At 48.4% G+C, this 13380-nt stretch overlaps 1 protein-coding gene across 1 annotated transcript in view; it reads right to left on the reverse strand.

Moving 5' to 3' along the window:
- The window catches only part of Myo16 (myosin XVI), a 297006-nt gene that overhangs the window by 38050 nt on the left and 245576 nt on the right, over nucleotides 1-13380 (reverse strand). Inside the window, exon 32 of the mRNA XM_050136512.1 lies at nucleotides 4737-4895. Within this exon, the coding sequence (XP_049992469.1) occupies nucleotides 4737-4895 (159 nt within the window). The remainder of the gene's footprint in view (nucleotides 1-4736; nucleotides 4896-13380) is intronic.

Below are 13380 nucleotides of genomic sequence, written 5' to 3' on the forward strand. Positions count from 1 at the left end.
TGCCAGAGGACGTGAGTTCAGGTCTCAGCATCCACAACTTGTGAACAGATACTTTTAACCCAACGCTAACTCTGGGCTAGCCCCATCCTACTAGGTTCCCTGTAAAAGTCCCTGTAAAAGTAGCCTTGCATCACGCCCTTTGAAGAGGAGAAAATTAGAAGGTGGAAGGTTAAGTACCACCCTGTGGTTGGATATTATTGCATTGGATATGGGGTTTGTTGCTGGGCAGGATGACCCTGTACTGGAGGGAGTAGTGTTCCGGGGGAACGGATGCCCTCTTCTGGGCTCCACGGGTACTTTTATATAGGTGACATGTATACATGTATACACACACACACACACACACACACACACAGAGCAAGATACAGAGAGAGAAAGAGAGACACACATACACATGCATATACATGCGCAAAATAAAATAAAATAAAATCTTGTTCTCTTCCAGAGGTGTCATGGTTCTGTGAAAGTTCCAGACTCCATGTGCGGAAGCTGCTCAGCTCTGTAAGGCTAAGGACTGGATTTTTTCTGACTGTCTGCCTAGCACTCTCTGGCTCATTGCAGGCTGTGCCCTTGCGCCAATGGACAGATGCTTCCCGAAGTTCCATCTGACAGGGCCTGGAACTGGGCATTTTAATAGTCCCAGGAAAAATATCACAGACCGGAAACTCACAGTGCTTGTGAGTTCATCAGCTCCGACCTGTCAGATTGGGAGGCTCAAGTCATCCTGCACTGGATTCACATAAGACCATTTTCCAAGTTGTAGCCTTTACTTTTTTAACTATGATCTTAATAAAACCGAAGTGAAGGAGCTATTTGGCTGAAGGGAAGGTGCCTTCCTCCCCCTTCTCTATTTGTTGATTGAAATGTAGACTTGTAACTACTGTTCAGTCAAGAACACAACGGTCTCCCTGGGGACTCAGGTGCTCTCTGACACAGAGGGGACTTGGTCCTCCCTCTCCTGGGAGGATTTTTTGGGAGTCTATTACATTAGTTCTTCAACAGTTTCACACATGGACAGACCACACTCTGGCCCCTCTCTCACCCTGACCCCTCACCCTCTTCCCCACCTGTCTTTTTCCAGACTCAGGACCGTCTGCTGCTGTGACCCAGTCATCTTAACCAGGGCCGTCCGTCTGACGACTAAGTTGGCACCCACTGGACCCTTGCGGAAGAGTCACCAGTGGGTACACTGAAAGCCAAGATTCTCCTTTCCCTGCATCTACCCAGAGGGTATCCTTAAGACTCTGGCAGGCCCTGCTGGTTCCCTAAAACTCTGAAAAATGTGTGGGCATAAGGCCCAGCCTTTAGCCTTCACCTACACTTCCTATGTGTAGACGAGGCTATACTCCATTGAGTATGGCCATGCCTGAATTGTTGTCTTTGAGCCAAATATTTACTTGATTGCGTTTTGTTTATGAACAGAGGAGGACCCTCAGCTGGTTAAATGTGTAGAAAATAATTTTCTCCTAATTAACATCCCCCCCATTTCTTTGGGTCTACATACTTCTCTCTCCCAGTGAACCCCGCTTGTCATATTTTTTTATAACTCTCACTGCTTTACACTTAGCATTTGGATCTAGAAGTTTCCTTGTAGGAAGAGGTTCAATTACAAAGTCAATTAATTGACTATTCGGAGACTGCTTAGCTTTCTGTCTAGAGTTTTGATAGAACTGTGTGTGTCTATGTTCACATTTCCATATTTATTTTGGCACATGATTGTTCACACTCCCTTTGTGCCCCCCCCACCCGTGATTTCTGAGAGTGGGGAGCAGTGCCCCTTTCTACGCCTGGAATCTGCTCTCTGGGCCCTGTGTAGCTTAGTTCTGCCACCACTGTACAATGTTTGTCCCTTCTAGTCTCACGTTCTCAAGGTCACTGTCTTGAGAGGAGCAGTTCATGCTTCCTTGTTTCTGTATTTCGGCGAGCACACTTTTTTCTTTAGTTGCCTTTCCCCCCCTACTCTCCTGGTGTTTTCTTTTGCTGTCTCTAGCTTCTTGACATTTTCAGCACACGTACACAGAGCCTGTGCTTCAGGCTCTAATTCCCAGCTATGAAGACCCTGGCTGCACCCTGGTTCTTGAGTCCCCATAAGCTACTACTGTATAAGCTTTGATTAGAATGTTTCCATTTTCAGTTGATTAGAATCTAGTTGTCAAACCCACTGATTATTTAGAGATGCGATTTTTTTTTCTTCAACAAAGGTTGATGATTTCGGTTTGATACAGAGGTGGGAGGTTCAGCCTTTGCAGATGCCCTGATCTTCCACAGAGCTGCTCACCTAACCCTCTGTGTCCTGAGTTCCCCCGGTCTGGTCACTTGCTCTCTACCTGACTTTTCTCACCTGGCCTGATGTGTTTGTGTTGCCCACTCAGGTGCAAACAGGCTCAGATCCCTCTTAGCAGTATCACAGGTGTGTGCTTGTTAAACCTGCCCGGTGCTCACGTAGCGTGTTCTGGGCACTCCCCTAGTTGTGGAAAGCCTGTGGCTTCCATCCTGGAAGCTATTTTTGTGGCTGATAGTCCATGGGGATGAGTCCTTGTGCCTTGTGTAACTGACCTCTGGGAAGGCCAGTGTGTATAGACTTAGGTGTGAATTTTCTGAGGTCTGCCAATGATCACTGAGTGATCTTAGGTGTGAACCATCCCTCAGTCAAGATTTAAGGTGGCCAGAGTTTTTTTTTTTCCCTGACAGCTTGACTGTTAAGTGGTGAAGAACCTCACTAAGCTACAGCCAGCCTCCAGACCCTTAGCGGATCTGAAACAATCCCTGTTTGCTGCATTAACTCTCTAAATTTGGGGGGTGACATCTCACAGAGCAATGGATAATAAGACATCTGGCCACTGGTTGAAGGGTGCTACATTGGTTCTCAGCTCTGCAGTTCACGAGCTGAGTGCACAGAAGCACTGTCCTGAGTGTTTGCACCAGCACTGTTTATGTCTGGGACATAAGCAGAGTCTGCTGGGCCCTGCTCTATAACAGACTCCCCAGTCAGATCCATGCCTGGATGCTCACAAGGGCTGGGACGTTGGCAAATATTTCCACATTTAATCACTCCCTTTTCCCTAGAACCCTAGCAACCTTTCTCACCGTGCAGGAAAGACACACACATCATTTTCTAGAATCTGTATTCTCTTACTAGAATCTGATGTGTTTCGCTGCAGAGACTGTCTGCCTATTGTCCGCCTAACAACTGTCTGATTAACGTCATCATCTGGTACTGGGCTTTGATTTAGTGACGTGTGTTCTGTTTTCAGCTCCTGTTGGAGGTCGAAGGTCCCCTTCGGCAGGGCTTGCTTCCTTTTATCCACGTCCTGTAAGGCACGAGTCTCTCTGCTCTGACTCATGGGCAAACTGCAATTGCTAGTTAAGTCTCTGAGTTTCTGTGCTCGTGTATTTCGTTAATCTACATTGTGTTTTGCATTTTGCATCTAAAAATTAATTGTTGTTTTAAATAATATTGAGAGGCCTAAGAGATGTTTACTGTCCTTGGGAACAGATTTTCATACGTTTTTCTCAGGGTTCTGGGAATGCTAAGATCCCAGTCTAACTTGGGGGTTCAAATGAGCTCCAGCTAATCCATGGTCCTGGTTCTGCTACATACAACTGACTCTGGGATGGGCACTTCAAAGCCCTGCTCCCTCCATGGCCCTTGTGATCCCTGGACTTCGTCTGTGTGCCTAGAGTCACAGGGTTATCAGAGAAGTCGGTTTTCCAGTGTCCCCAGTGCCCATGGGAGGACAGCCCAGGACTCAGACTGCCTTGAGAGCCTAGCACGACTGTCAAGATCAGTCTTGATTGTCAACCTGAATGGGTTTCAGAATTACTTAGGATGGTATTTCTAGAGAGATTTAACCGCAGAAGGATGGTATCCCTGAACGTGGGTGGCACCCTGTTCTGGATTCTTGTACTACATAAGAAGGAGAAATAATTAAGCCATTTAAATACCAGCAAGCCATATCTCTCTCTGATCCTGGCTGCTGGAACAAGGAAACCAGCCATCTCAGCTCCTGCCTCCAAAGCCTTTCAAGCAAGGTGGGCTGAGGCCTCTCAAACCATGGACCAACAGACGCCCTTCTCTCCTTAACCAGGCTTTTGTCAAGGCAAAGGAAAGAACAATGAGCAATCAGGCCTCTGGCTCCCCCCTGGGCCCCTCCCAGCAGCTGATTGTGCTGTTGGGTCTCTGGTCCCTTTCATCAGAGTAAACAGAGATATTTCGTCAGTTTCTCCTGGGCATTCTCAGGAAAGAACGGCTGGGTTTTCTCCACCAGCCATTACTAAATCCCTATCAGAGGAAACGTTTGTTTACGTGGGCTTGGACGTCGCAGCCCAGCCAGTTTCTAAGCGACAGACTTACTAAAAAACCTAAAGCCAGTCTGTCATCGGCAGTCCCTCAGTCCTTTCCTTCACATTTCTTAGCTGTGTGAAAACATTTAATTCAACAATGTTGGCCGAACGCCTTGTTCCTCCCAGCACAAGATGCACCTCCTAATGGTTCCTACAGATCGATGCCCATCCAAACCTCGGAAAAGTCACCTAACAGTGAGTGCAATTCTCCCCTTAGGCCTGAGGTAAGAAGCTGACAGCGACGCCCAGGGTGGAGCTTTACAGTTTGCATTCTACCTACAGTTTGCATTGACCAAGCCTGCTTCATTTCCATGTCCTGGAGGGACTCTTCCTCCAACACAGATGTTGCTTAAGACTTTGACCCACTGGCTCTCGAGTTTAGAGGGGCTCACCGTTGGTGACAGAATTTCCATTTTCAGCTGTGACGGCACTAGACAGGGGGCTGGAGAGTTGAGTCCCGTGGTTATTTGCATTTCTGTCTTGAGTCTCCGAAGCCATTTCTGTTGAACTGGGTTCATCCCGGCTAGTCAGGTTCATGTTGGTTTCAAAACCTAAAATAAAGTTTAGTAAAGATTATTCTTGACCGGTAAAGCTTACTGCAAAAAATTGAGTAGAACAGGAGAAGAGGCTAATTAATTAAACACCAATCATGTTTAAAACATGCCCCAAATCCCGGGTGAAATCTGTGGCCTGGATAGCAGCAAATAAATGTTGTCACGGCGCCCTGAAAGTAAGCAGGGGAAAGTAACTTAAAATTTGCTATTTCCAAACAACCTATTCAAAGTTTCTGGGATGTATCCAAGAGCCTGTTTTAACATTTCCCGTGCCGAACAGGTCATGAGTTTCTGTGCCCAAACCATCTACATATGGTATGACAAGCTCATAGTGCTGAAAAAAAATAATTGTGTGTTGAGCAAGAGCATAAAACTTGATTATCTGTTGCAATTTTGGGAACTAAACTTCAAACACACGAAAATACATTTTCTAACATACACACACACAAACACAATCTGTATGCTTAGGGACATACAATGTGTGTCTCACGCCAAGCATGCTGACATGTGTGCAAAGAGAAGCCATGACTAGAATGTCATCCTCTAAACCTTGACTCTTGAGCGAGAGAACAAACTGAAGCCTGGGACGGGGGGGGGGGGGGGGGGGGGGGGGGGGGGGGGGGGGGACAGGGAAAGCTGTGTGGTGTTAGCAAAGCAAGAGCAGGTGACAATGTGACCTGGAGGCAGGCTCCCTGTGACCGCTACACGGTGCCCATCCCTTCGCAGTGCTAATGGCTCCATGTTGTGCTTCTCCGCATCGCCTGCCACTGGACTCAGTTTCCCTGTGAGGCAGGACAGGTGCATCCGGGATAAATTCTTGTTTTCCTAGGGCTCTCAGTGCCTCTGTGACCTCTCAGGGTATGCTTGACCCTAACTCTGAGTGCGCTGTGCGTGTCTGTTCTTTTTTGTCTGTGCCTACTGGGTCCTAACTGTCCTGGAAGAGGAGCCTCTGACGTTTGATGCCAGCAGGTTATTTAAAGGGGATGATAAAAAAAAAAAAGCAAAACTGTACTTTGCTTATAAGAGCTGGGTATTGTCACTCTTGACCCCAATAACTCAGATCCCCAAGAACACAGAAATGCTAGCCTTGCTTTATGGGAAATGAGTTTTTAGTCCTGGGGCTGTGGAGACACAGAATAGACCTTAAGCACAGATATTGTGGGTACTGAACAGTCACTTTTATGACTGAAAGTGTGGTATCTGTTTTTTCCTAAAACTTTTAGAATGGATAACACCGGGAGAAGAAAGGAGGAAGGAAGGAAGGAAGGAAGGAAGGAAGGAAGGAAGGAAGGCAGGCAGGCAGGCAGGCAGTCTGTTCCTGGCATTCATGCGACACTGTAGGCAAATAAGTTTACCATGTACTCCATCTGAACCCATGTTTCAGTGCCACCGCATGCACACCCTGTGCCTGGAGCAAGCTTCCCACCCATCTGCCTGTGGCTTACTAATCTCTAACCAGAACCCGGATCAGGTCACCCACCCAAGGCTTTTCCGCTCAGACAGAAAGATTTAGAGATAGGAATTGCTGACTGGATAGCATAAAGGAAAAATGATCAGAACTTTATACTCCAAGCCTTGACTCATCAAAGCCACCTTGAGCAAAAGAACAAAGCCAGAGGTATTATGCTACCTAACTTCAAAGCACATCGTAAAGCTCCAGTAACCAAAGCAGTGTGGACCAACCCAAAAAACAGGCACAGAGACCGAAGAAACAGAGCAAGAGCACAGAAACAAGCCACATACCTGAGGCCAGAGGATTGTCTACATGGTTGCTGAGAATACCACTAAGGACAGAGTAGACATTTTATAAATAGCGCTGGGCACACTGGATGCTATAGACTCCTACTCATTGGTTAAAAGCAACTCAGAATGTATCGAATTCTTAACTGTGACATCGGCCATTACAGGAAGAAGGATGTTTCGGGACATTATAATGGATGAGAGGGAGTGGGACATCACCCAAAGCACAAGAAACGAGGCCAAACAGACCAATAGGGTTACAGCAAATGGGTAAGCCTCCACATGGCAAAGGACGCAGTGAAGAGACGGCCCACCAACCAGGAGAAAGACGTCTGTGAACCACACATCCAAGGAAAGCTAAAACATAGGATATGCAAGGAACTCCAAAAACTCAGCTGCAAAAATAGAAAATAGCCAGACTGAAAATGGACAGTAGACCTGGACACCTGCCCAGAGAAGACATGGGAATAACAAGAACATATATGAACGAGAACATACATGGAGATAGGCTCAGCACCATCAGTCACCAGGGAAACACAAATCAAACCAGTGCCACTTCATTAAGAAGAATGGAGAGCACCAACATGACTGTGCTCGTGAAGATGTGTAGACATGGAGCCCTTGCACACTGGGTGGGAGTGTAAACTGGTACACAGTGTAATAAACACGCAGTGGGGAATTCCTGATTGAGTCGGAACTCATGTGACACAGCAACCTGCCCCTGGGTATGCACCCAATGAAATGTCAGCATGCCAAAGAGACACCTGAACTCTCATATTCCCTGAGAATATGAAAATATTAGAATATAAGAATATGTATGAGACCACATAGTCTTGCAGCTTGCAGCTCACCTCTTGGGAAGGGGCTGTATGACCAACAAGCAAACACACACACACACACACACACACACACACGAAGAGCACTTGCGGGAATGCAGTCTTGGATGAGTGAAAAACCAGAGGGCTAGAAAGGGTCAAGCTATGTCTGCATAGGAAGTTTTTCAGCTCAGAGAGGGAGCAGGGAGAAGCGTGGGTACAGAGATAAACCCCACACTTGGTTTTGAGATCTTACAGCAAGAAAGGACTGGCACCAGCTAGAGCAGCCATCCAGATGAGCCATGAGTTTAGAAGCAAAGAAGTGGTGAAGGAGGACATTGGTGGTGACAGAGGCCTGTCACTCGGGCTCTAGGGACTGCCCGGAAAGGAATGGAGGCCTTACTGTCATGGGAAAGGGAAAGCCTCCGAGAGCAGGAAAGGCGAGGTGAGCAGAAGGTCAACAGAAGAATTGTCTCTGTCTGATCGTCAAAGACACATCTTCCAATCCATGGGAGCTTTCAGACTGATCTACTGACGCTGGCCCTCCTGATGGCTTCCTACTGTCTTATAGACACATTGGCTCTGTAGTCTCACCCTTCACTTTTGCTGTTAAATCTTCCTGCTTCCACTCAGCAGGGTCAGCTGTAGCCGTCACATGCTCAAGCGTTTGCTACACAGCTTTGACTTGCGGCCCTTATGCTGCCTGTTGGCTTTGTTTTTCTCATAAAAAAATACAGGTTTATTTTAGGGTGACTGTGGACAGAAAGGAGGGGCTGGTGCTGCTTAGAGTGAGGCATGGGGATGAATGGTCAACAGGGTAGCCATTCCAGACACTCTGGTTGCCACGTCCAAGAGTCATGATCACTCCTGTTTTCAAGATGAGGTTATCAAGCCGGGGCGGTAGATTAATCTTTGTACAAGTCTCTCCCACTAGTAAGCACCCATGTGGACCCACTCAGAGGCTTCTACTCTGTACCCAGTCCTGTGCCCTCTTCCCATGCGTGGCTTTCTCTCATAAGCTCATTTGCTGATGGAAAAGCTGAGGCGGCTTCCTACCTTGACGTTCTTCTTCCTGATGGTCTGTGGGGTTGAACCAGGAAATGAGTCTAAAAGGTGATACTGTACAAGATGAAAGCCCTGACTGTAGACCTGACGCCCTCACCTGGGGTCAAGTGTGCTTCCGTCAATGCTAACCACGGGATGTGCGGCTTGTGAGTAACACCCCGGTGTCTGCTCACAAACACCCTTACTCAGACTGAAGCCCAGAGAAGGAAGAGCGTCTGTGCCCTGACTTGTCGACAGTGAGATCCAAGCACTTCACTTTGCTGCAGAGCGGCAGCTGGGTGCATCACCAAACGCTGTTCTGCATTCCTCGCTATCGCGCTCTCCTGGGTTTGCACTCAGAACCACGGCAGAAAGGAGCCATGTGTCATGTGACCACCGGTCTGCAGGGTTCCTCCAGTGCACACAAAGATCAACCCTTTGTGGAGAACCGGAGGAGTTGCCTGGGGGCAGAGTCCTCAAGCCTGCTCAGGCCTTGGTGCTGGAGGAATGAGAGAAGTCACCAAACACAAAGGCTGGAGACTCTTGATGGTTGAACTGGAAAGAGAAGGGAGCAAGGGAAGTGCTGCCTAGGGGTTGCAGTTTTCCCTGAGATGAGCCTGGGACTCTGCCCCGTGTGGTGCAGATGTGTGTGATTCATTCCATCTTCGCATAGGGTGCTGTTAACACTTGGCGGTCTGAATGCTTGTGGTGTTTGAACGCCTGCTTGCTGCAGAGGGTATGGGTTCAGAAGAAATGAATCACACCAGGATGTGACTCAAAGACAAGGGCTTGGCTTTAATGCTTTAACATTCATGACTCTTTACCCACCAAGGCCTTCCAGGTGACCTCCTCATGTCACACAGCTTCCCCCTAGTCTGCCCCACTGCTTGGCACAGCCCTTCTCTTCAGCACGCTTGTGCTATGCCTCCTTCCTCTGGCATGATAGTGCCTGTAATTTAAATACGTCTGCTGTTGTATTACAGTATCTACAGCATGGCTAACATGTAGAGGGAACTCAATAAGCCATGGCAGAAAGAAAGAGAAACAGAGTATCCTTAATGCTGTAATCCCAGCGCTCAGGAAGCTGAGACAGGAAAATTGCTGCGTGTTTGAAACCAGCCTTGACTACAGAGTGATTACTATGTTTGCAAGGGTTACATAGCAAGACTCTGTGATGTCAAGATAAAAAAAAAGAAGGAAGAAAAATGAGGGAGAGAGAGAGAATGAACAAATCTGACAACATGTTTGCGGACGCCTCGCTTTCCAAGCATAGCCAGGCTTCTCCCTGTGTGGACTGGCTGTGTGTGTGCTGAGAATTCCTAGCAAGCCTGACGGGTGGCATCGGGTAGGTGGTAATTTCTCTCCATGCACAGGCAGTGGCTAAAAGCTGGGATGTAGGAAAGGACTGACTGCTGGTGGGAACGAGATGCCTTTGCGTTCTGACAGTCACGTATTTCAGATGACAAGGTAAGGACAATATCCCATGGCATGCTGGGTGTCTCCTCCTGGTCAGAACACCACAGCTGTGTGACTTCCACTGAAGCCCAGCAGCCTGTGGGAGACACTAACAGATATTTACAGTCAATGACTGACCCATAGTATGACGTTCTGTAGCTTCTGTCATTGTCCTACAATTATTAATGCAAGGCCTATAAGTATCGAGTTATTTTTCAATATTTCTTTATATTGCTTTATAATATCTTACTTCAGGACACTGAAGTCAGTTTGGTGGGGACTGGCACACTTCATCTGAGCTCCATGACTCTGGAATTTTGGTGGCCAGCTTCTACCTCTTAGCTCCAGGGCCAGTTCCTGGAATACCTTCTGAGGGTGTCATTCCTCAGAAAGGGCCAGTATCGACTCCAGGGCCTTCAGGATACCCTTGAGACTTCTTGTGAGGTGGAGAGGGTGTGGCAAAGGGGGAACACTCCTCCATTGCTGGCGGAAGTGCAAACTTATATAGCCACTTTGGAAATCAATGTGATGGTTTCTCAGAAAATCAGGAATTGATCTACCCTAAGACCCAGCAAGACCACCCTTGGGCATATATCCAAAGGTTGCCCAATCACACCACAAGGACATGTTCACAGCTGTATTCATAATAGCCAGAACCTGGAAGCAATCTAGATGTCCCTCAACCAAAGAATGGATAAAGAAAATGTGGTAAGTTTACACAACAGAGTATTACTCAGCTGTTAAAAATTATGACATCATGAAAATTGCAGGCAAATGGATAGAACTAGAAAAAAAATCACCCTGAGTGAAGTAACCCAGACCCAGAAAAACACACATTATATGCACTCCCTTGTAAGTGGATATTACTTTAAGGTAAAGGATAACCAGACGATAACCCAAGATGCAGAGACACAGGACGGGAATGGGGGGAATGCTCGGATCTCACCGGGAAGGGGGAGTAGAAGAGATTTTGTGGGTGGACTGGGGGCAGGTGGGAATGGGAACATGAGGCACCAGGCTGGGGAGGGATGGAGGGGACGATTTCTGAAAGAGATGACTGGAAAGGAGGGAGTGTTTGGGGGTCAGTAAAAACATGGTTTTACAAGGATGATCCCATCTAAGACTCCAAGCAATAGGGGATGTATATCCTGAACTGGCCATCTCTTGTGACCAGGCAAGACTACCAGGGGGACACCAACCCAGCCACATAACCTTTAACCTGCAGTCTGCCTGCCTATGGGATGTACTGGGGTAAGGATGGCCTAGAGATTGAGGGAGTGGCCATCCAATGACTGGTCTATCCTAACACCCAGCTAGGAGAATCAGCCCACCCCTAACACTTCCTGGAGCACCAGTATTGCTCAGAGACCTAGGGTAGAATAGTCTTATTGGAACTTGATATGACAGGTTTTGATGACATCCATAGGAGGCCCGCTCTTTTCTGAATAGAAACAGAAGAGGAGAGGATGGGGGGCTGCAGAGGGGAGGTGAAGGGAGGGAATGAAGAGAGAGGAGGGAGGGGAAATTGCAGTCAGGATGTAAAATAAATAAATTTTAAATAATATAGCGAGTGGTCAGAGGTTTGCAGAAAAGCACTCCAAAACACTTGCACCCGATCCCTAGGAATCTGAAGGGTGGAGAGGTGCAGGATAGTGTACCCACAGTGGGGAGGAAAACACCCTGGCCCCTCTGCATGAGGCAGAAAGAATGGGAGGGGCTGGAGGGACAGAACTGGTTGCACCAAGGGAAAAAAGCCAGGTCTGCTGCAGCTTTGGGGGTGGGCCCCTGCAGTGTCTGCTGCATCTCTGGCCTGGCTCCCCTCAAATGCTGAGGAAGAAAGGAGCTTAATAAATATTCACCTGGCAAAAGCTCCTGAGCTGGGAGGTGAGGCTATAAATAGAAAAGCTGTAAGGATTCAGACTGGTGCCCTGCAGGAGGGCTGGGCAGTAGGAGAAGGGCGCTCACTATACCTTCTGGCTGAGGCAGCAGCAGGCAGGCCAATGAGCATCCTAGGTAGGGAGGAGTCCAGAGAGGGAGCTAATGCGGAGGACTGTGGGTCTGCATGGGGACCTTGGGAGGACTGCACACACCCAAGGGTTAAGCTGAGCAGCAATTTTTGGAACGGGAGTATTTATTACAAAACCCTAGGCAAGGAGAATTTCTCCCAGTAGGGGGGATTCTTAAGAGCCAGCGCAGTGGGAGAAGGCAGAGAGGAACGTGTGAGCTGAACTTAGAGAGAGGAAAGAGCAGGCTGGGGTTAGGAGAGAACTCGGGTTGGCAAGGGGTGGGGCTGGACCAGCCAAGGGGAAGGAGCTGACTTAATAAAATCCAAGTTTTGCCAAGGAAAATGGGCACCCAACAAACAGCGGAGTGTTTCTTTAAGAGAAATAATTTAAAAAAGAAAATCCCTGCCAGTTACCTTCTTAACCTGAGATAACCTCAGCTCATGTTTTGGAATGGCATGAGCTGGGACCTGGGTTTCCCTAACACTGGAGCGAACCAAATGGGAGCAGTCTGGCGGACTTAATGCTGAGAGTGCTGTGTGAGGCGGAAACTATGCGAGGACGCGGCTCGGACTCATCACTCCCACTATGACTCTCGGGCAACACTGCGGAAAAATCCCTCTTGGGAAAGGTCACTAGGCCACTCTGGAAAGGCACAGCACTCTCCTTGTCCTGCCGGGCGTTAAAGAAAACTAAAAATGCAGAGGGAGCAGCCCCCCCCCCCCCCCCGCCCCAGCTCTTGCTTTTAGGATTCAGGTATCTGTTACCGGCTCAATGTGATAGGACCCGAATAGGCTTGCTTTGACCTGACCGACATGGGCACCGGGTTCTATCAGGCTTGCTGTATGTAGCCTATGCTGCACGGGGCAGTCTCCTTTAGACATTTGACATTGCTAATTCTTCCCTCGCAGTGCAGAACGACCAATCACACAGATGGACTCACGGGGTAGTTAGTTCAGTGGCGCAGCACTTGCCTGACATGAGCTTACGCGAGGCCCTGGGTTCGGTCCCCAGATGGCAACCCACAGATGAATGAAACACTCAACACGGGAAGGTTCAGCTGCCAGTCCGAATCCTCCCACGCTGCAGCCGGGGAGCTGCGCAGAGCTTTCTTTTGCATGCTGGCACAGCCAAAGCTTTGTCTCGTGGTCTTTCAGAGAGGTGAGAGTTTGCGGAAAGAGTTCTGTAGATACAGCACCACTGGAAGCTGGCAGGGAGTGCTCCCAGTGGGAGAGACTCAGGAGAGAGAGGCAGGGTATCCCTGAAGGAGAAGCATGCCTAAGGGCAAGGCGGCGGCGCTCCAGACTGGGGTCTGCTGGGCTGGGCAGAATTCTATCAACCTTAAACACATGTGACCAAGGAAGAAGTGTGTGGAAAGATCTTTTTCAGCAATGCCAGTGACGGGGGGGGGGGGGGGGGGGGGGG

This window comes from Alexandromys fortis, unplaced genomic scaffold, assembly GCF_014885135.2.
Source record: "Alexandromys fortis isolate MF-2015 unplaced genomic scaffold, M_Fortis_MF-2015_v1.1 scaffold_3, whole genome shotgun sequence".
NCBI classification, from domain to species: Eukaryota; Metazoa; Chordata; class Mammalia; order Rodentia; family Cricetidae; genus Alexandromys; species Alexandromys fortis.